Below are 22,758 nucleotides of genomic sequence, written 5' to 3'. Positions count from 1 at the left end.
CAGCTTAAAATATCGGTTATCGACCTTTCTGACTACAGATAATCGGTATCAGTATCGGCCCTGAAAATAGCATCTGTCTAGCTCTAAAAGAAATCCGCCGATAATTATCGGCAATTATCAACCACTAAAATAACGCTTGGTGGTGCTTTACACAATGTTTCAATGTATTTGTAAATGTTGACCTTATAGAAGGACTCCAAAGTATATTTGTATTCATCCATATTTGTATGACATCGGCACTTTTTAAATTGTTGGTTTATCGGTATCGGTTGGAAATAGCATTATCGTGCATCCCTAATTTCAATCATTTGAAGAGAAGAAATAATCGTGTGAATGCTGAGTTTCTGGCTGGAAGCGGTGCCAAATAACGATGACATCATTCCACGGTGGAAGCGGCGCTTACTTGGAGATGCGATCCATGTTGGCAATTTGCTTTTGGTTGCGGATGACCTCGATGGCAGCCCACACGTACTGGACCACCTTGGGGTCCGCCAACCTCTTCTTCTCCACGCGGGACATCACTTCCTTATTCATCTCGACTGGGAACACAACATAGGAAACACATTTGTTAGCGCAATAAATCATCCAAAAAGCCTCCTGTAAATGAGTTCAATTTAGTCAAAAGAAACTCAACTTTAGATTTTGCCATCATATAATATTTGCTGGCCTATTATTTGACTAATTAGTTGCTATTTTTAACAACAATCATGTAGGGCTGGGCGATAAGGCAAAAAAAATAAAATCTTGAATCTATTGTTGTCTGAACATTTTTGCACAAGATAAATGTTTGTTGGGTTTATTAGATTAAAATCATAATCATCCTGAATGACGGGGGGGAAAAATAGAGATTTTGTTTCACAAAGTATGTTTAGTTAACAATGCTGTGTTCGGCTAACGGCCAATTCAGACTGCGAAAACGGACGTGGTGCGTTTCCCGTACGGCCGCCGCAAGGAATAGAAAGCGTTGGAGTCTGCGTGTCAATTCACACCAGCTGCAGTGCGCGTATGCGCCGCGGAAGGTTTCCGCAAGCGTTCAATTTTTTCCGGGAACGCCGCATGCGGAACGCTTGCGGATTTTCATGAAGCTGAAGAAATGACACGAGCCGGACAGGAAGTCGAGCGTCGACATCACGGTAGATCCGGTATATTTCAAAATAAAACCGTTTGCAAACTCATTTTTTTTGGGGGGGGGAAGGGAAGCTCGTTAGCTACATAGCATGACATGAGTCAAACTTTTAAGACAGAAAACAAGCTCAGATTAAATTCAACATGACAAAATAACGCTATTTAAAAACAAAACGTACTTACCCATGGTGGAAGTCGCAGAAATAATGTTTAAAAGCATATCGATATGTCTACAAATAGGACTCTATATATACACGGCTGTCATCGCAATGTCAACTCTCCAACGTGAACCTCCGTCCGTGATCTTGTGGTCTGGCGGGTGCAGATTTCCGGGCACGGGCAGCTCACGCAACAACGCACGCGGTGCAAATTGCAGTCCGTGCGGCGGCCGTCTGGAAAACGCGCCACGACCGTTCCGCAGTCAGTGCGAATTAAGCGTAAAGCAGGCGTCATGTCATGTTTTTTGATGACGTGAAGTTGAAAAATATTTGCTGGCATGACATGATTCATGGGAGCGATAACTGCCGCTGTGGCCAAAACATTCCTACTTAAAATTAAACTGCACTAATAAACTAACCACCTGAAGGTACTACAACTGCACAAATGCAATATAACCATACATAAGACCTACTGGTATATCCTATATATAACAATATGGCATTTTTTCCCCTTAAAATTGTGTGAAATTAATAGCAATTTTCTATTCTTCTAAATTCTAATTCCTGATCATAAAATGGTCTAGCATCGAATGTTTCTAATTAATTTGGTAATTGATTAGTGGTGAATTCTGATTTCTCTTCCTATAGGGCTGATCGATTATGGAAAAAATAATAATCGTGATTACTTCGACAATAATTGAAATCATGATTATCCAAACGATTATTTTTGGGTACAAAACAAGAAACTGTTTAAGCATTTAAAAATATTAAGATCAATATATATACACTCTAATTAACAAAATGTTTTAAATTAGTTATTTTAACATTTAAAAAAGGTGCAAAATACAAATTTAAGCAACTCAAAAATTTGAATCTTTTTTAACGATTATGCTGATTTTGTAATTGTAAAGTGTAATAATTGAAATTGTAATTGAATATTGATGAATTGCACAGCCCCCCTAACCATACTGAACATGCTACTGAATGTGCATTTTGTTGATGAGACTATCTACTGATACCTTCAGTCTGTACTGCGGATATTTCAGAATACAGACTGAAAGATTAGCTCGACTTCCAGAACGTCCTACTACACGATAATAAAATGCACCAAAATGGAGATTGGCCATCCTCCTGGAAAATACTTCGCTCGACCTTCAAGGACATTTCTTTCAAACCAGTGTTTGCGTTCATACTCGGTCGGCTGCACAGGTCTGAGCGACCTTCCCTCCAAAAATTCATCGAGTCATTTCATGTGGTCCTCCCCCGGAGAAAAGCGTGAGCGAACCAGTGTGTCGCTTTCGTGAAAGGGAAGCCGTGCAACGCGGAGCATTTAGAGATAGACCGATATGCTTTTTTCAGGACCGATACCGATTATCAGTAGTCAGGGAGGCCGATAACGGATATTCAAAGCCGATGTTTTTTTGTTTGTTTTTTAATTGGTGTCAAAAGTTTTAATAATAAAATAATTTAAAACTTAATTGCTTAAATGCCTTCAAGCACAGCTTTTGTGATTCGCAACATGTTAAGGTTTTCTGTTTGCCATTACCTTTTACTATAATCTGGCTTCCGCACGCTAACTCCCAAATAGCCGCAAATTAGCGGGCTAACCGTTCACCCACACGCTAACTCCCAAATAACCGCTAAAAAACGGCTATTAGGTTAGCCCGCGAGCTAACCATTAGCGCACGGGCTAACCTAATAGCCGTTAATTTGCGAGCTAACGGTCAGCTCGTGGGCTAACCATTCACCCGCACGCTAAATGGCAAATAGCTGCTAATGGCTGCTTATTGGCTGTTAGCACTGTACGAGCAACCAATCAGATGGTGCTGTGGGCGGGCCAATGTTGCGGGGAGTCAAAAGCTGTTGACTCAGAGCAGACGTAGGAGAAAAAAAACAGCAAAAATAATATCGGCCAAACAAAAAAAAGAGGCAGATACCGATATTCATAAAATGCTGAATATCGGCGCCGATTATCGGTCTATCCTTAGCATGTTTCCACAAGGAGAAAAGATGATCTGATCCAAAACAATTGAACTGAACTCAAAAGACTGAGGACAGTAATAAGAGGTTGTTTGTGCCACATTGAGGAAAAATGAACGGTGAGTGAGTGCATCATTGCGTAGAAAGAGGCTACAAAAAGATGCAGGATAAAAAAAAAAATCTATAGCACAATTAGCACTATACTTTTATGCCACCATGTGTAAATGTTGTTTTTCCAAAATGATGATGAAATGGTGGCGGCTTCAACTGACAAAATATCTTCCAAACCTTTAAGCTAAATACGTCCGTTTTCAAATCCAAATGTCCATATTAAGGGTACGTTCTTCTGTCGTTCTGCCAAAATTTCAAGCAAATTGGCCAACTAACACGTTTGCTCGTTCCCTTGCGATGTTACTCTGACCTAGCATCATGGTTCATATTTTTCCACAGTTTCCAGCGCTAATTCCACAAAAGTTTTCTTCTTCTTCTGTGCATCATGTTTGAGTGCCAAATTAAACCATAATGGACCTCACATCACAAACAGCCATCTGCGAACTCTGTTTGCCTCTTCAACATTATTTTGTCATTTATTTGTAAACCTGGACCCTTGGCTTTGTAAAATTATTTACATAATTATATTTTGTATGCTTTTGTGTTAAACAAGCTTCCCAACCTTCACTTCAACAAAAAAAGGGTCTTACCTCAAATCTCGACGATTTGACTGCAAACGATTCCCAAGCTTGGTGACGGGATTTTTTTTTTTAAAATTAAATAACTAGAAAGGTTTTTAGGTCAAGCTGGCGTAAATGAATTAATTTTGTAATTCGGATACACATAAACACCGAATAAATGCTGTAGAAGAAGCAATACACAAGAGAATGTCGCGTTGTCAGTCACTCACTGACGCTGACCAGCCATCGCGCGCTTTGCTAGCCACCAGTTGAACCTCGGCAAATGTCATCAAACGCTTAAAATGCCACAGAAAGAACACACGAACGCTGATGAATACAAGAAGCTGTTTTCGACCACAAAGACACAACAACCGTGGCAGGCAGGCAGGCAGGCAGGCAGGCCACGAACGCTACAATACAGGAGACAAGACTGCGGCTAGCAGCTAGCAAGCTACCTAGCTGACGTACGAGACAAACTGCTTCAAAAATGCCGACTGGCGTCTTAAATAACGACTATTGCATTGTGTTTTTTGTCTAAAATATCAAATATGCTCATCGTGAGGGTGGCCGCAAACATAACGCGACGACAAGTTGGTTGAGTTGGCTATGCTAAAATGTTGTGACGTTGCTACCGTCTGGCGAGACAGCTTGAAAAGCGATTTAAAAAGAAAAAAGGAAAAAAAAGAAGAAGAATATGAAATAACATCCTTTCTCGCTTTTTGCGAAAAAATGTGTTTATCAGGCAAACGTCGACACGGGCAGGTCACGGTTTGTTTTGGAGGGCGCCATGTTGACGGCAACCACGGCGGAGGGAGCTCCAGATTAGCCGCCTAGCAGCTCACGTCGCCCGGAGCAGCCGAGCCGAGCCGAGCGGCGGTCGGTACCGTCGGCTTGTCTGTCAACGGAGCCCGATGTTGGCGCTACTCACCTCCGGGCCAGTCGACGCCCGTGATCCACGCGGGCTGCGGTTTTCACACCCGTAGCGGGCGAAGCGAGGCGAGGCGAGGCGAGGCGAGGCAGCGGGGCGGCGGTGCGTGTCCAGCCGGCCACTGTGGAGCAGCGCGCGGCTGGGAGGTAAATAATACAGAGGAGAGGGGTCGGTCGGTGTGCTGCTGCTGCAGACTAGTGGTGGGCGGATCGATCGAAAATGACGATACCAAGCCAATATCATAATCGGATCGATACTAGGGCGACGAAATCGATACAGTATGGTAACTTCGCTCTTGTATGTGCTGCTGCAATTTCTTAAAACAGGCGACAGCCAGTTTGCAGACCAGTCACATTTGCTTTGAACATGGTGGCTTGCTTTTAACTTTATTTATTTTTTTAAACGTATACTTTCAGCAGCTGGTATTGTTGTGTGTGTGTGTGTGTTTCTTGTTTCTTGCATTGAGCATAACATTTAATTAAATCTTGCAGTGGGCGTGGCATAACGTTGACATCATCGGACGTACCAATTCGCCGGCCATCTTGAAGACATCTTATCCATAGTTTGTCATTCGAAACTTTTGTTTTTAGTTTTTGAAATGGAAACCAAATAATACATTATTACTATATTGAGATCTATCAACAAGAAAGTGATGAGAACTGTGGCTTTATGCTCTTTCTTTTTTTTAAATAATGTTTTTATTTAAATATCCCCCTGGCTTGTTTGTTTGTTTTTGTATTAATAATGTGTTTGTGTAGTGTTTAAAATTTGTTTGTATATTCTGTTTGAAATTGTTTAATAAAGTTATATCTTGAACACATCGTAAACTCAAGAGTTGAACAAAATGTACAAATTACACTTGTGTTGATTGTAAGCCACTATGTAGTTTGAACTTGCTAATGCTCTTAAATACAGGAAAAGAAAAAGGCATCAGCAGCTATTTAATTAATATGAAATAGAGTTACATAAAATTGTACCATAAGTCAAAACATGAACACAAGAACTGAACTGAACTGGATTTAAGTGGCAATTATTTTTGCATACCACTAGAGGGAGCCAGCATCTAAATCACTGTTGGGCAGATGAAATTAATTGAAAATGATCAAAATTGGAAACCAAAACAAACTGTTTATATTTAAAAAAAAAAAATGTAAAAGTGAAGACAATTAGCAATTGTTCTATTTCAGCAAGAACCTTGAAGTTTATGCCCTTTTGCAGGCCACATAAAATAATGTGGTGGGACAGATCTGGCCCCCAGGCCTTGGGTTTGACACCAGCTGTGCCTGTATACTCGTACAAAAACAGTAATAACGATTTTTTTTATTTACAGGCATGAGGTTTGTATTCAGGCAAAAAGTTTTATTTCTTCTAAAATGGCGCTTTCTGCCACAAATGTGCACAAAACATTGAACGCAACAATTGACACATTTGTTGACATTAAAACCCAAATACGAGCATTTAAAAAACAAACAGACAAACCGTGCGAGCAAAGTGCTTTTTTTTTTTTCCTTTCCCATTGCCCCACATACACACAAAAAAAAGAAATCTTGAAAATGAAAATCAAAATTGCTGCCATTCAAGTCTTGGAGGACTTTGCCGAATGTTTTTGACGTTTGCACTCGACAAGGACGGACGAAGTGGAAAACAAAACTTGTAGTCAAACATTTCCAACATTAGATTGCAAAAGTTATTTTTTTTTATAAGCAAATATTTAAATTCTTTGTTGTACGACTGCTAATAGACAAAATAAATTAAATCACTTTTTTTTTTGTACATAATTACACATTTGTGTGGCTTGTTGAATATGCAAAAAAAAAAGGGAAAAAGTACCTGAAAATTCAACTGGAAAGTCCTTGTATTAAAAAAAGATTATAAAATGTCACTCAGCAGTTTTGCTTTTGTTTGTAAAAAAAAAAAAAAAAGAAATGGCAAAACGGTCCACCAGGCTGATTGTTGGCAGGATTCTGGTGTTCCTCCACTAGATGGCGTTTCATCGTTCCTAACCCCACAAAAAGCGCAAAATGTTTTTTGGTTTTGTTTTTGGCAAGTTGAGAGGGTCCTTAATTAATCTCCAGCGCTCGTTAGCACGTTGCAGAAAGAATATCTGCCTGTGAGCGTGTTTGTTTGTTAGCTAATGTTGATTTCTCATCACTGCTCGTTCAAAGCCGCTAACGTTCGCTAACAGCTTGAACCTTTTTTTTCGCGGCGAGGACATTTTCAAGTCGGAAAAAGTGTCCGTCTACATGTTGTAGGCCACGTAGACGGGGTCGAGCTGGTCGGCCAGGAATCCGTCGCGCAGGTGCATGCGCTGCTTCTCGCCGCGCGAGTTGATGGGGACCACGCCCACGTCGGCGACCACCACCACGCCCACGATCAGGTAGTGCTCCTCCAGGATGGCGTTGGTCACCAGCGGCACCAGGTCCAGCGCCTCCTGCTCCGACGCCGCCAGCTCCACCACCGCCACCAGCAGGTTGCTCCACGTGAACACCGCGCTGACACAAACGCATCAGAAACAACGTGGCACGTTTTTTGCAAGAAAAAAACAAAAAGTCAAACTTGGAACTTTTTAACCTTTTGCCACCCACACAATTTTATAAAATTAGATTATTATTTTTTTGCTTTAGAATCAACATTTATATGACATTTTCATTTTGTTTTTGTTTACAAATAGTGTCTCCTCACTTTTAGGTGAATATCCGCAAAGTAGGGGACGTAAAATAAATTAATAATTAATTTTTATTTTAAATTTATTTTTTTAATTAACATTATTGTTGGAATGTTATAGCCGTTGGATTAATGCTACGTAATAATTATATAACTATAAGTAACGTTGCATTGTTTTTCCTCAGTAAAAAAATACGATAGCGAATACAAAATATTTTAGAGTGGGAAAAAAAAAATTAATAAGAAGAATCTAAAGTCTTGCTTTACAAAATCTATTTGATGATTTGTAACATGAGAATCAAGTCAATAGAAGATTCAACAGAACCCCACCCCCCCCCCCCAAAAAAAATTTGTTTGCCTGAATTTTTGGGGGAAAATAATTTAAGAAAGTGGCCAAATTTTTACATTTTAAACCAACTGTCTTAATTCCAATGAAAAAAAGTAACTTACAAAAAATTTGATGAGTTTTGATAGTTTTATTCTTTTGTCTCTCCTAAAAATCTGAACAAGATTTTTTTTTTCAAATGAAAGAGCATTTTTCAAAAAAAAAAAAAAAGCCACCAAGAAAGGGTCATTTTTTGGAGAAGTAATTTTTAAGAGAAAAAGTCATCTAATAAGTATTTTTTTCGATTTATAAAAGAAGAAATCACATTTTCAGAGAATAAAAGCTACATTTTCAGAAAAAAAAGTTTTGTGCATTTAAAAAATTTTTTTTTTAAAGATGGGCAAGTACCGATATCAGGCCCTCACGTCTTTATTTATAATTATCTGACATTGTTTGTTGGGGAAAATTGTATGTATGTTTAATTTGTGTATTGTTGTGTTTTTTTTTTTATATAAAAAAATAATAAATTGTATTTTTAAAAAAATAAAAAAAGTCATTTAGTAAATTTCTTCTGGGCAAAGAACATATTAATCTTAAAAGAATCATAAATAAAATAAATCATTACAAAATACATAAATAAAAAGGTTTTTTTTATATTAAATAATTAACAAAATAAAAATAATAACTAAAAACTAAATCAATAAAATAAAATAAATAAAGGAAAAGATGCAGTCAAATGTGAGCGAGCGAGGGATGTGTAATGCTGCTGCTGACCACTGCGTGATGCTCTTGTGCGTCCTGACGACGGAGGTCTCGATGTCGACGGGGTGGTAGCGCATCCCCCGCAGCTCCATGGCCTCCTCCAAGGCGCCCACCACGTAGAGCGCGTCGTGGCGCTCTGCGGGTCAACACAGAAGGGCAAAGGTCACATTCTCCGGTCCGACGCTCGTCTCCACAAACGGACGACTGCTCGCCGGTCAACGTGGACGAGGGATCGGTCGCCATTCAACGTCAGCACACGCACGGACAAACAATGTTCTTGCTCGTCGACATGTTTTGGGATGTTGTAATCGGTCGCCGGCTGACCTCCGTTGGCGTCCGTCAGCTGCGTCCTGCGCAGGAAGCCCAGGTAACCGGTCCGCGACCATTCGCTGTGCGTGTCCCCAAAGCTCAGCCTGGACGCAAAGTCATCGGACCGCAGCGCCTCGTCCCCGTACACGCTGACGTAGCCGCTCGAGTTGTGGCCGCTCTGAACCCAAATCTCGAAAAAAAAAACAGACAGCAAGTGAGGAGTGAGCGACTGGTCGCCAGCATGGCCCGTCGTGCCATCGGTGGGATGATGTGAACCTCGCCCAGGTGAGACTCTCCCATCGGTCCTTTGGTCTCCGGGTTGGCGATGATGATGCGAACGCCAGGAAGGATCTGAGCAAGCAAAGAATGCAAAACCTTACGTCATTTCCACATTCCAGACGGCATGAGTACACGTTTCCACCGAGTACAAATAAAAGCCACGATTGTTTTATGTTCAATATTTTCTGGCATTACGACGAGCTGAGATGAATGAAAGCCTATATTTGCGCTTTTGGATTTCTATCAGAAAAAAAGAAAGAAGGCAACGGCAAAAGACACATTTCCGCTCACCTTCCCAGACTCCATCAGGGGCAAACTGTGAGGCGACCCCCTCTCGACGAGCCGCACCCTGAAACGACAACATTTCTCAATGAGCACGTCAGCGCGTGCGCGTGCGCGTTCGCTGGCGCGAGTGAGAGCGCACCTGTCATGGCGCAGCGCCCTCATGTCCACGAAGACGGTGGTCGGGTCCGGACTGGACGTTCCCTGAGGAGAACATTCCACAAGTCGTTTGTTGATTGGCGGTGACGCGTTAGCTCCTCCCACAAACACATCCCAGCCACAAGCAAGCGCTAATAGAGCTCAGAGCGGAAAACATAACCCGACTGTGACGACAAACAGGCACACAGTGGGATCCTTTATGATAAAAAAAGGACCAGGTCAAAGTTCACCCACAACTTTACACGCGTGTATTATTGAAGTCCATCCCCACAAAAAAAAACGACACAAAAAAAGTAAATGAACTTCCAATATGTTGAAATGAACCAAACAACCAAATAAACAATATACATTTTCCACAAAAAAAACGTGACTTTCTATCATTAATAATAATAATAATAATAAGCAGGTATGAAAAAAGTCCGTCGGCGACTTCTTTAGCTTTCTCCTCCTTTCTAAAATGTGCGCTTCAAACGGGCAGATTAAACTTCCTTCCTATATTTTCTAATATGAGATTTGCACCTTCTACCATATTACTGGTGTATTTTTTTGCGAGCGACATTTGTCGTGTGGAGGTTACAAGAGGTCAGATATGATTAAGCAGACGGTGGTCGGATAATATGAAGCGGTTGCGTATTTTGTCAAGATACAATCGGCGGTTGTTATTTTGCCGTGACTGTCAATCCGCCACCAAGTTGACGCGACTTCGTGATGCTAAACCGGCCGCGAAGTGGTCTCGACGTTGCGAGCCTAAACGTGCACTTTTGTTTTATTCATAACCGCTTGTAAATGTCGACAAGCATTCACGGCAAATCGGGAGACATTCGCGGCAAAATAACCACCGCCTAAGCAATCACAAACGAACGCTACAACATCGTCTCTGTAGCAACGTTATGCTACTTTTTCTTATAGTAAAGCGTTATGCCACTTTTCCACATATTCAAATAGTTGTCAAATGTGTCAAAGACATTAATAAGTATTTTTCTTTTCTTTTTTTGGGCTGATTTGGGGACAGCAAAAATATTCGAGCCAAAGTTAATTTTGACGAATGCGTGTCACAGACATGTCTTTTACACAATTGAGAACTATTTTAGTGAACAATATGAGACCTTTATGGCATCCGATTGTCACCTATTGTATTGTGGGCCAAATTTAGTCGGACTGTTGTGGCAGAAACAATGTCACCCGACAAGATTCCATCGAAGTTTCCTTCCAAGAATTCACGTGAAATGTGACCAGCGTAACCGTAAATCCAAAACCACCTGGTACAGGTTTGTCCGTTGACACACAGGTGATGAAAATGTATTCATTTATTTTTAAAATGATTGTTTGAAGGTGCGGGAAAACCCCAAACATGGTAACCAATCACAAAAGAGCTCAAATGCAAGAAAAAGGGTTTGAGGAGGAACAACAGCAACACAAAATCCAGTCCAGTTCCACTGACAGACGGCGGACTTGGTTGATCGTGGTGAGTACTTTCTTCATCGTCAATATTTTCACTGACAGAAGATCGAAGTTTAGGCTTGCACGTCACTTTGAATCTCGGCAAATTTCGACTCGAAGGGTCAAGTGGACTTTTGCTTGTTGTCACTTTGGGACAAATTGCAGATTTTTGACAATTGAAGTGACAAAAGGACGAAAGCTGATTGAATGCAACAAAAAGTGTGAAATTGACGATCGTTTAGGATTTCAAGATTCCAAGACACTGATTGGCAGATACTTTGAAAGACAGAAAATAAAAAGTAAAAATATAAAGAGAACAAAAAAGACAGACAGAATTAAGGACAAAAAAGAAGATTGATTGATTTTTTTCATCAGGTGTGTGAGGATTGTGTTGATGTCACGGTAAGTGGACCGGGTTTGTCCGGTACTGACGGGTTTCATACTGATTGCTACGGGACGGCCGTCATCCAAACAGCTCACCGGCCTTTTCGTGGCTGCTGGACTTAAAGCGGACGAGAACAGACGCTTGCGCCGATGGCAGGCAGGAAGACAGACAGACAGACAGACAGGCAGACAGACAGACAGGCAGGCAGACAGGCAGACAGACAGACAGACAGGCAGACAGACAGACAGGCAGGCAGGCAGGCAGACAGGCAGACAGACAGACAGACAGGCAGACAGACAGACAGGCAGGCAGACAGGCAGACAGACAGACAGACAGGCAGGCAGACAGACAGACAGGCAGGCAGGCAGGCAGGCAGGCAGGCAGGCAGACAGACAGGCAGGCAGGCAGGCAGACAGGCAGGCAGGCAGGCAGACAGGCAGGCAGGCAGACAGGCAGACAGACAGACAGACAGACAGACAGACAGGCAGGCAGGCAGACAGACAGTTAGACAGGCAGGCAGGCAGGCAGACAGACAGGCAGACAGGCAGGCAGGCAGGCAGACAGACAGGCAGGCAGGCAGGCAGACAGACAGACAGACAGGCAGGCAGACAGACAGACAGACAGGCAGGCAGACAGACAGACTAATGTCCAAATGTTCCTCATGAATGTTGCCAATGCAAATGTTCCGACGGAAACTCGTACTTCAGGCGTGTCAGCCATGACAAAGCAATTTTGCCGCACTTTTCAGCACATGACAAAGTCCAAGGAGCTTTTGACAAAAGACAAAATATTTTGAGAAACAAACTGTACTTGACTTTTCAGTGTTTTTTTTTCTTTTTTTCATCATTTTTTACAGAAAATAACCACGTTTGCTTTGCTAGCGCAGAGGACCAAAAAAAAAGCAACACAATGACCATCAAAACGTTTGTTTTGGTATTTCTAATTCTCGGTGAGTAAAATATTACAAAGTGAATCTGGATGTCCTCATGTCGGACGACTGACCAAACTTGTTGACGGCTTCAGGGGCCCACGAAGAGGTCAGTCAAGGTCGCCGACTGCCGCCGACAGTTTCCGGCGCAGTCGGCCAAAGAAAAGCCGCCGGCGCGACAGCCGGCGAAAGCGAAGCCGCTGACGCCGTCACAGTCATCGAACATGATCCGTACGTCGAGTTGAAGTTGAGACTCGAATGGGAAAAGACGCGGTTGAACCGTGAAAAGGCCTTTTGAGAGGGAAACCTTCCAGTGTTGCTGAATGAAAACCATCCGACCAGGAATCTGCTAAGGAATGCTACGTGTTATTTATCGTTACTTCAATATTGTTTTCTATTTTTTTTCTTATTGTTTAACAATCAAAGACGTGTTAAGTTGGTTTAACACTAAATAAATCAACTCTGTCAAAATGACTCCATCACTGACCTCAGACCGTCACACTTTTAGGGGTTGAACTCAAATCTGAATCTTTGAACGCCAACGTTTTTACACTCCGATTTTTGTTGTGAGCGCAAAAGAGTCTTTAATATTCTCAAAGCACAAAATGGAGAACTAAAAATAACACGAGCGGTCACGTTTGACACGATAAAGACCCAACAGAAAATGTCATCAATCAACAAGAATGTACCCGCAATAAAAGGTACGACATTATTGAATGAATGAAAACTTGATTACAGACTCCAAAAAGGTCCAGGTAGGAAAAAATAACCTCAGAGGAGACGAACCTCGCGATGCTTCCGAAACGTGGACAAATAAGACCATGACCACACTCGGATCTCTTTTGAATTCCATGTCACGGGACGGTGCCGTATTGTGAGCAGACGTTGAGAAGCGGCTGGAGACCAGCACCGCAAAGAACCGAAGACCACCAAAACAACATGTTTACATTTTCGCTATAATGATCATTTTAGTTAGTTATGTAAAACATCAAATGTGGTTCTATTTTCCGTCCCTCCCGACCGCCAGGCGGCGGTGCTGAAACAGCACGGAAATCTCTCACGCGCATACGTCACTTGAGGAAGAATTTATAAAAGGACATTTCCAGGGTTCCGGCTGACGTGATCTTCTCGAGCGGTCAATCACGCCGTTTGGATTGAGGGATTGCGCCCGAGGGGCCGGCAGTCGGTTACTTTTTTTTCAACCACTGGGCTGCCCTCGCTTCGGACCCAAGGGTGCTCTCGACCTTGTCTCATGGGTACAGGATTCAGTTCTGACGCCGGCCCCCTCTCTCCATCCGGGTCAGAGAGACTGTCATCAGCGACCTGAAAACGGCGCTGGCTCTGGATCAGGACCTGGCGACCCTCCTCGCCAAGTCCGCTTTCGAAGCAGTGGATCCCCTTTGGCTCATCCAGGGGGATTCTACTCCCCCTACTTCCTCGTTCCAAAAAAGACAGGCGGACTACGCCCTATCTAAGATCTGAGAGGTCTCAACAGTTACCTCAGGGTGTTGCCCTTCCGTATACCGACTACGTCAGCCGTGTTGAGGGCGATCGCTCGAGGGGAACGGTTCACGTCAATCGATCTGAAGGACGCGTACTTCCACGTCCCTTATTGCTCCTCAGCGCAGGAACTGGTAGATCCGAGTACTCCCATTCGGACTGTCACTCTCTCCCAGAGTGTTCACACGTGTAGTGAAGGGGGCACTTGCACCCCTGCAATCGAGGGGCATAAAGGTGCTCCCTTACTTGGATGACTGGCTGATATGAGCTCCATCCAAGGGTCAGGCAATCCGAGACGCGTCTCCGCTTCTACAGCATGGGTCACGACTTGGGCTCAAGGTCCTCTCTCGTTCCCTCTCGGCAGACTCTGTTCATCGGAATGTCGTTGGACACCACCTGCATGACTGCTCCGCCGTCCCCCACGGAAGGTCGACGATGCGCTACGTCTCATCTCTCTCGTCCGTGCCGTTGGGATGCTGCCTTATGTCCTTTTTATGCGTCTGCTGCACTTGTGCCGTTCGTCCTGCTGCCGCTGCGTCCATCGCAACGGCGGCTGCTCCGGTTCCTGCTCCGGTTCCTGCTCCGGTTCCTGCTCAACCCGCTGCTGGACCGCCGGAAGCGTCTCAGAGTGTCCAGTCGGTTCATGGGTGCTCTCGCACCTTGGGGTCCCCCTTCTGTTCTATCAGCGGGAGTACCCACACGTCATGCAGTTTGGCAACACAGGACGGCTCAAGGCCTGTGGTCCCGCAGGGGACGGATCGCTGCACATCAATGTTCTGGAGCTGCGGGCTGTGCATCTGGCCCTCATTCATTTTCTGGGCGCCATGTCCTGGTACGATCGGACAAATCCTCCGCTGTGTATCACATCAATCATCAGGGCGGGACACGGTCCGCTCAGCTGCTACGGGCCTCAGGGAGGCATCTCAGATGGGCGCCCAAACACCCCCCCCCCCCCCCCACGCCATGTTTCTCCCGGGCATTGTCAATCAGTTGGCGGATTCCCTCTCCTGCCGTCGTCCGCCTCAGGGGGATTGGCGTCTCCACCCGGAGGTGGTGAGCGCCATTTGCAGTAAGCGACAGTGGAAGTTTTGTTTGGCTCTCAAATCAAAACCATCAAAAACATCGCTGGTATTGGGCGTTCCGTGCTGTTTCAGCACCGCCACCTGCCGGTCGTTTGGGACTCATAGAACCGTAGTTACATAACGTAACTGTCGTTTCAGTTAGTTTACGGTTTTTAAAAAGCATTTTTGTTTTGATTTTATTTCGTTAATGCAATTGTTTTTGGAATTATTATTATTATTATTTATTTTTTTCCGTTAACTAAAATAAACTTGCAACAAAGTCAAATTGGCATTTGTATTTTAAAAAATGTTGACGCCAATAGTCAACCCCCCCCCCCACTTTTGTACTTAAAATGATTATCGGCTATATATATCGGTTATCCGCCTCCTTGACTACTAATAATCGGCATTGTATCGGCCCTGAAAAAAGTCGGTCTATTTCAGTCATTGATTGATTGATTGATTGATATGACTGATGTGCAGTTGACATTTTCAAAGGGAGTAGGAAGAAATACAAGAACGTGTCTAGTCCTACCCCGTATTACTCACGTTAATTGACTAATTTGTACAGCGGAACCTGGGACTTTGAAGGACTCACAACTCGTACAAATCAAATCTCAACCCAAAAATCGTACGTTTGTAGCCACAAAGCAACGGCGGACGATAAAGTAAGGTATGTTTGGAGGGACGACGAAGCAGATATCTTTTTGGAATGAATTAACTCATTGACTGGCAGCCATTTTTACCGAAGCAACCCCCTTCGCTCCAGGCTGTTTTACTGGATTTGGACTTATTTTGCAAGACCCACAGAATATTGTGTTCTATCGCTATAAAAACATGGAACCTACCAAAAGAAAGATTAGAGTCTCTTCTATCATCAGGAAAAAAAAAGTATATTTCTATCTGCAATATCAATTTTGCAATAGCATGAAAATTTAGTGTCATCATTATTCACAAATCTGTTTAAAACAAATAGCTCTTTGCAACATGGCCCTGGTTGATCTCTTATACTCTGATGCCACCTGCTGGCCGTTTTTGTAAAAACTACCATTGGTTAGCATCCTCTTCAGCTCAGAAGCTGCATCAAAGCCTTCTGTATGCTCTAGCATAAAGAAACATAAAAAACGTACAAATACGTCTTTGGGATACTTAAAACATTTAAACTAGAACATATTTATACATTTTGGAAGTTAAAGAAGTTGGAAAACAGCAAAGAAACGCTACGGTTTAACAAGAATGACAAAAGAATCACATCTCTATGGTGTATAGCGCCACCTACAGCGGCGGAGTCCACTGTCAATATTCGCAAAAGAACAACAGATGGAAACGGGCGCATGTCTCTTTTGCATATTTTCAGTCAATTCGCTTCAAATGTTTTAAACAATTGGATGGAAACCAGTTGGTAATGAACGGGGAATTTGTGGGTGAAAACAATTGTGGGAAAACTGAATTTGGGGAAATCGGTGACAATCGGTCAAGAAATCAAAATCGTTAAATGGCGTGAATGCCATCGGCATGAAAGAAGGCGGCGGCGGCGGCGGCGGCGGCGGTTCCTGTCCGGCGGACTCACCTGCAGGCAGACGGCCATGTTGACCCGGCAGCCGAAGGCGGTGCTAACGGCTCGGGAGTGTAGGCCGAGGTCCTTGAAGAGTTTGGAGAAGGACTGAGTCAGCGAGGTCCGAGGTCGCTCCTCGGCCACCACCACGCACGTCCTCACACGGGACAAGTCCACGCCGCGGCTCTGCCAGAAGGACGGCGGACGGGTCACGCGTTTGCCGGCCGGAGCGTCGGTCGGCCGGCCGGTTGGTCGGCCGGCGTCTGACTCTCACCTTGAGCACGTCGGTCTGCGCGGCGAGCCCTCTGGCGCTGGCGTCCATGACGCTGTACGAGCAGAAGGTGTCTCGCACTTTGTGGTGGCTGACGGCCCAAAGCCACAAGGACGCGTTGCTCTCCAGCTCGCACGGCGGGATCAGGATGGACTGGTGGCCCGAGTGCACGCTGCGCACGTGCTACATGTTAGCACGTTAGCCACAACACACGCGCACTTGCGCAGGCCCACCTGCAGAGGCACCAGAGGACGAAGCCGAGCCCGGCGTAGGGGTCGAGGCAGACGGCCACCTCCCTGGACGGGTACAGCTCGCACTGCAGCTTGATGGAGCGGCACAAGGCGCCGGTGGCCGCGTGCGACATCTGGACACACGTTACAACATGTGGTTCCGCACCTTTGGGCTTTTTCTCAAGGGTGTCAGCCGATGAACATTCGGAATCGTAATTAATCGCATGACTTCAAGAGTTAACTCGCGATTAATCGCACGTTTTATATTTGTTCTAAAACGCACAAGAAAATGTACAATCATTGAAAAAAATTCATACTGTTGTTAACATAAAAGTGGAAAAATTTGGTAAAAAAAAAGGCAGCCATGTTCTGTTGTGTTCTTAGTCTTGTTTTGGTTTTATTTGTTTTGATCAAAATAGTCTTGGAAGATTGCAAAGACCGGAAGATGGTCACTTATATCATTAATAACAAGTCCACTTTCTATTTTATGGTCAATTTTATTTATGAATGTCTATAAGTGTCGCTGTAACAATTGTTATTCTCGTGGCTTTCATAATTACAGGGAATCGATTATTACTCTACGTTGTATTTATAAAATCTGTTGTTTTCTGACGCCCGTTCGGATTTAAAAAATCAATGTAAAAATCACACATTTTTCGCAATTTTTTAAAATCATTCGTGTAACTGAGGATATTTTTTCATGTATCATCTTTAACATAAAGTAACTTTTTTTTATATTGCTTTTACTGCCTGCTATTTTTTTAAGACATTGTTTTTATGTTCACCCACAGGAGCACTTTGAGGTTTGATGTCAAACCTAAAGTGCTTTACAATTTTTTTTTTTATTATTATGAACTTGTGAAATTTTGCACATTTTTTAAAATACAACTTGACCTCAGTCTCCACAAATATATGCATTATTATTACTGCTCAATTTTGACGTGGACGTGTCTGCTGCGTTGCGATGGGAATTCCCCCACGACAGGCTTCCCAAGTAATCATTCATTTTGACACCCCAAATTTTTGTTGACATAAAAGCAGGGGAAAAAATGTTAAACTAATAGAAATATGGCTGCATCTTTTAGTAATAATTCATAAAATGGAGTTCAAATTAAAAAGATGTAGAGTACTGTCAAAAACGAGTGTGATATGGATTTGTTTTGAGGTAATTTTTCTGCCACTAGATGGCATAATTTTCATATTAAGCGCCAGCTAATCTTTAACATGAAGTCACTTGTGAGACTCTGCACATTTTTTAAATAGTAAAATATTATTTATTACTGCTCAATTTGAACGTGGACGTGTTAACGCACTCATTTTGACACCCCTATTATTTTATGTGTTGTGCGTTTTTTTGTGTGTTTGTGTGCTTTTTGTACTTTGACTCCAGCGAGCATGCCGGTGGTGGACACGCTAAAGTCCAGGTATGCTAGCATGTCAGGATTGGAGGGTTTGTACAGCACAGGAATTTTCTTCTTTGGCAAATCATCTAAAAAAACAAAAAAAAAACACACACACACTATGTCATAATATTGTTTTGCCATCAACACGCATGTAGCGTGTAGCGTGTAGCGTGTCGCGTGTCGGCGCGTACCCGTGTCCAGGACGGGCGGCCACGTGCGCAGGTCCACGGCGGCCGAGGCCTCTTTGGAGCGGAGCAGCTTGGAGATGACCTGCGTGGTCAGCACGCACGCAGCGCGACTCACCTGCAACACGTTGCACACATGGAGCGCTCACATGGAACTCGGAACTCGGGACTCGGGCTATCGAATCTTTTTTTTTTTTTTTTAGCTTATCAATTATGACATCAAATAATTGCCCTGACCTCCATATTAATTTACTTATATATAGTTGGTACATATATATTCTGTACATATGCATTATTAAACACCAACAAAATTAGCCTATGCTAAATGGTTAGCAATGGCAATTAGCATTAGCGCGCTAGCGATGACTATTTAATGTAAACAAACACTGACTTACCGCTGATACATCATTATGTCTACATTCCACATGACAGACGATGTTTCGACAATAGTTAGAGTGACCAGATTTTCAAAACCAAAAAACTGGGACACAATTTTGCTGAAAATCAAATATACAATAAATTCTCACCGGGAACTATTTATAACAAATGAATATGTTATAAACGACACCCACGAAAGAAAGATTGTGACAATATCAATCTGGCTCGTGGCAGTTTAGTGGTTTGTATGGAGGACCAAAGCTGACAAAATTAAAGGGTTACATGAATAAATAATCAAATAAATCAAAGGGAACATGAAAAATAATCAAAATAAAATATAATAAGAATGGATGCAAAAAATATAATTCGAAAATTAAATACACAAAAATTAATGCAATATATATATATATATAAATAAATAAATAAATAAACACAAAAATAAAAAACAAGATTCAAAAAATAAAAATACATGTAAAAATAATTGTGGAAATAAATACAAAAATAATGATATAAATATATAAATGAAATATCAATCAATGCTTTAAAACGCTCTGCTCTCCTGCTTAGGACCGCCCCCTCATTTAAATAACATTTCGTCCTTAAATAAATGTGAGAGCAGAGCATTTTTATTGATTGATTGATATTTCATTCTATTTATATATTTATTTTTGTATTCATTTCCACATTTATATATATTATATTATAAATATATTCCACATTTACATATGCTTTTTTTTCCTGATGAAAGAAGAGACTCTCATCTTTTTTTGGGTAGGTTTTGATGTCTGATGTTTTTTTTTTTTTTTGCAATGTCAATCATGCAGTTGTCATAACGATTCCAACGACAAAGCCATTAAAAGGGAATTTAATGTTTTGTCATTCACGTCTCTTCGGTCAAAGTCGCGTTTTCGTCATACTGGAACGAGAATGACTTCCTGCTTTTGTGCCTAAGAATCATGGGAAATGTAGTCCTACTAACCTACTATTGTAGTTTCCACTCATACTCAAAAGCAAATTAAACTTAGTCTAGAATTGATTTGAGATGAATTGTCGCGCCCCAGTTTTTAATTTGGTCAATCTGTTCACCCAACATATTCCTATTTGACATGGATAAGATATGCATGATATTAGCATATGAAATGAGCTTGCATGACAAATTACCTCCACAATCATCTTGACGGTGGGCAGCGTTGTGGCGATGTTGTGCGGGTGAGGCGGACGCACGGTGACGGGAACGCAGCCGGCGTACAAACACCCGTAAAACGACACGATCAGATCCATGCCTGGACACGCAAACAGGAAGTGATGTCACAACAGCTTCTTCTTCGGGGGTTGAGGGGGGGGGGGGGGTTGTATGTATGGGTGCGCACGAGGGGTGTGCATTAGGAGTGTGACGATATATCGATATTGCGATAAATTGTTCATTACTTATTGAGCAATTACTTGGCGGGCCACTAGGGGGAGCGTCTCATAAAAGTGGCGGCGAAATGTATGGACGTCTTCGGGCCAAGAAGACTCGTCAGCTTACCTTTTAATTGCGTAAGACATTTATTATCTGTCCAGCAACTGACTCCGTTTTGCATACAGAACATTTTAGAAACATATTTTGTGGTTCGACTTTTTGAAGCACATCATTTCTGGAAAAAGATTCATATTGATTTAATTGGATTTAATATTTAAGTAATTAAAATAAAAAGATTTTCTCATTGAAAAAACATCAATTTATATCTTGGGTAGTTTTATCGTAGATTATCGTGGACTTATTTCCTGACCAGTATATCGATAATCGCGGTATCGTCATATCGCGAGATAATCGTTATCGCGAGCCTTGTATCGCAGATCGTATTGTATCGTGAGGTACCCAGAGGTTCCCACCCCTAGTATGGATCACTCACAAAATACGATTCCGTACAATTTTTGATGCATGGTGTATGACCCAACTCCAGGCTGTAAAATTTGAAAATCAATTATCAAATGAATCGACAACTCTTTTAATAATCTAACAATTCAATTAGAGCTGTCAAAAGTAATCGATTAATCGACAAGTAATCGATTATCAAATGAATCGACAACTATTTCAATAATCGAGTAATTCAATTAGAGCTGTCAAAATTAATCGATAAGTAATCGATTATCAGATTAATCGACAACTATTCTAATAATCGAGTAATCGTTTGGAGACATTTTTTTATTTCAAATTGTCCAAATCCTCTGACTTCAGCATATCAACAGTAATTGTTGACTGATTTCTGTAGTCCCTCATGACAGAAGATTGATTATCTTCTGTGTTTAATCAAAATAAGACATTTGCAAACATCTATTTTTACTTACTAGAAAAACTATGACCGAATCGGTAACATAGTACAACATCAATTCCCCTTTTTTGGAATCAATATACGAATACGAAGTAGGAAATAAACACCAATTCTAGGTTAATAAACAGTAATCTGGGAAAAAATGCTTTTGTAATACACTTTAATGCAAAATTTTAATGAATCCGATTGATCGATTGAATAATAGATTTTAAAAATATTCGATAGTGACAGCACTAGATTCAATATGGTACGGTTGTAACTTTTGTCATGTTTTTCAATATGCAACAACATGTAAAAGATTTCCAAAACACTATCCGAGCTAATCGAATTAAAAAATAAATAAATCATCAGTAACGTCAAACCGATTTATGTCCGATATCTCATAAAATACGATTCCGTTTGGACCTCCATACATGGGGTGAAATGATATTCGAGGACGAATGCAACGTTTTTTTTAAATGTAACGATTCAATTTGGTTTTGTGAAATCAAAACAGATTTTCCGATTCAAATTGTTTTTACACAGATCTGATCGGCTGGATCGGATGGGCAGATATTTGACATGGAAAATCAGTCATTGGTTTGGTTGGTTTTGGATTTCACTTTGCTTTATCATTCCTTCCTTTGATCCTTCTTCTGGTCTCCTGACAACAACTCTGGCGGGACTCTGAAGTATCCGCTTACGGTATCATGCCCCAAAATTGAGTGTACTGAATGTTTTCTGTGTTCTTGGGAGAATTTGCAAAGCTTTTCGTCACACTCCTAGCATGCACGTGTGTGTGCACGTGTGTGTGCGCACACACACGTGTGAGTTTACCTGGCGGGTAGAGCAGCGCAACGTGATCGCCGCCCTGCAGGTGGCTGCGATCGGCCAACATGGCCGCCACCTTCTCCGCCTTCTTGTGGAGCTGCGAGCACGTCACTGAGCTGGCCGTCGTCCCCTGGGGGAGGTCAGAGGTCAGAGGACAATGTTTGAGCGTCGTTGCGTGCTTGTGTGTGTGCGTGACCGCGTGTGTGTGAGTGTGTTTTGTGCACGCGTGTACTAACCCGTGAGTTGATCAGCGTGTACAGCACGTGTTCGGGTGTGCTCTGTGCGCGCCACTGTAACACCTCAGACAGGAAGAGGAACTGGAACACACAAACGTACTCTTTGTTGGGACAAACGCGGGGCTCAACCAATTCATCGGCCGACATGAGCCCTTTTCAAATCAGCAAAGACATCGGCCGGTTTGTTTTTCGTATTTGTGCACATTAACGCAACAGAAGAGAAAGACGATGACAACATTTAGACAAAAACGTCAGGCCTTAAAAACAACAACAACCGATTTTGCCGATTTCTCTCTCTGTTGCTGTCGCTGTGACCGTGAAGGGCCCAAAAAGGAAGTTCATCTTTCTGAAAGTTGATCAGCCCATCAATGACTTATTGGAATTCTCTTAACTGCTCGTTCCTCACAAGGGCTGCGGCT

General features: G+C 42.4%; 2 protein-coding genes and 2 long non-coding RNA genes across 8 annotated transcripts in view; 2 read left to right on the top strand and 2 right to left on the bottom strand.

Annotated features, from left to right (window-relative positions):
- zmynd11 (zinc finger, MYND-type containing 11) overlaps nucleotides 1–5,149 on the bottom strand; it is a 41,781-nt gene extending 36,632 nt beyond the window's left edge. The window contains exons 1-2 of one of the 4 annotated variants that reach the window (XM_086071886.1): nucleotides 4,863–5,149; nucleotides 404–539 (exon numbers count right to left, since the gene is read on the bottom strand). In XM_086071886.1, the coding sequence (XP_085928012.1) occupies nucleotides 404–534 (131 nt within the window). In that variant the 5' untranslated portion in view covers nucleotides 535–539; nucleotides 4,863–5,149. Of the gene's footprint in view, nucleotides 1–403; nucleotides 540–3,964; nucleotides 4,298–4,862 lie in introns of those variants that run through there. The other 3 variants (XM_086071858.1, XM_086071876.1, XM_086071869.1) reach the window with 3 other exon arrangements.
- LOC147180438 (uncharacterized) lies at nucleotides 4,141–5,568 on the top strand. The gene is made up of 3 exons (XR_015094418.1): nucleotides 4,141–4,398; nucleotides 4,677–5,008; nucleotides 5,354–5,568. It is a non-coding gene; the product is annotated as an uncharacterized LOC147180438 (long non-coding RNA).
- Nucleotides 5,569–6,200: 632 nt separating this feature from the next.
- The window catches only part of LOC147180436 (disco-interacting protein 2 homolog C-like), a 73,626-nt gene continuing 57,068 nt past the window's right edge, over nucleotides 6,201–22,758 (bottom strand). For both annotated transcript variants that reach the window (XM_086075176.1, XM_086075183.1), the window contains exons 24-37: nucleotides 22,340–22,420; nucleotides 22,110–22,233; nucleotides 20,140–20,261; nucleotides 18,607–18,718; nucleotides 18,392–18,501; nucleotides 17,016–17,146; nucleotides 16,786–16,954; nucleotides 16,527–16,697; nucleotides 9,626–9,687; nucleotides 9,493–9,550; nucleotides 9,199–9,273; nucleotides 8,938–9,112; nucleotides 8,626–8,749; nucleotides 6,201–7,354 (exon numbers count right to left, since the gene is read on the bottom strand). In XM_086075176.1, coding sequence (XP_085931302.1) covers nucleotides 7,102–7,354; nucleotides 8,626–8,749; nucleotides 8,938–9,112; nucleotides 9,199–9,273; nucleotides 9,493–9,550; nucleotides 9,626–9,687; nucleotides 16,527–16,697; nucleotides 16,786–16,954; nucleotides 17,016–17,146; nucleotides 18,392–18,501; nucleotides 18,607–18,718; nucleotides 20,140–20,261; nucleotides 22,110–22,233; nucleotides 22,340–22,420 — 1,767 coding nt within the window. In that variant the 3' untranslated portion in view covers nucleotides 6,201–7,101. The remainder of the gene's footprint in view (nucleotides 7,355–8,625; nucleotides 8,750–8,937; nucleotides 9,113–9,198; nucleotides 9,274–9,492; nucleotides 9,551–9,625; nucleotides 9,688–16,526; nucleotides 16,698–16,785; nucleotides 16,955–17,015; nucleotides 17,147–18,391; nucleotides 18,502–18,606; nucleotides 18,719–20,139; nucleotides 20,262–22,109; nucleotides 22,234–22,339; nucleotides 22,421–22,758) is intronic.
- On the top strand, nucleotides 10,980–12,749 carry LOC147180437 (uncharacterized). The gene is made up of 3 exons (XR_015097089.1): nucleotides 10,980–11,107; nucleotides 12,324–12,416; nucleotides 12,491–12,749. It is a non-coding gene; the product is annotated as an uncharacterized LOC147180437 (long non-coding RNA).

Source organism: Leptonotus elevatus, chromosome 1 (assembly GCF_054856555.1).
Source record: "Leptonotus elevatus isolate MCC_2025b chromosome 1, RoL_Lele_1.0, whole genome shotgun sequence".
Classification (NCBI taxonomy): Eukaryota; Metazoa; Chordata; class Actinopteri; order Syngnathiformes; family Syngnathidae; genus Leptonotus; species Leptonotus elevatus.
The sequence above is the reverse complement of the archived record's forward strand: the minus strand, read 5'-3'. Positions and strand labels throughout refer to the sequence as shown.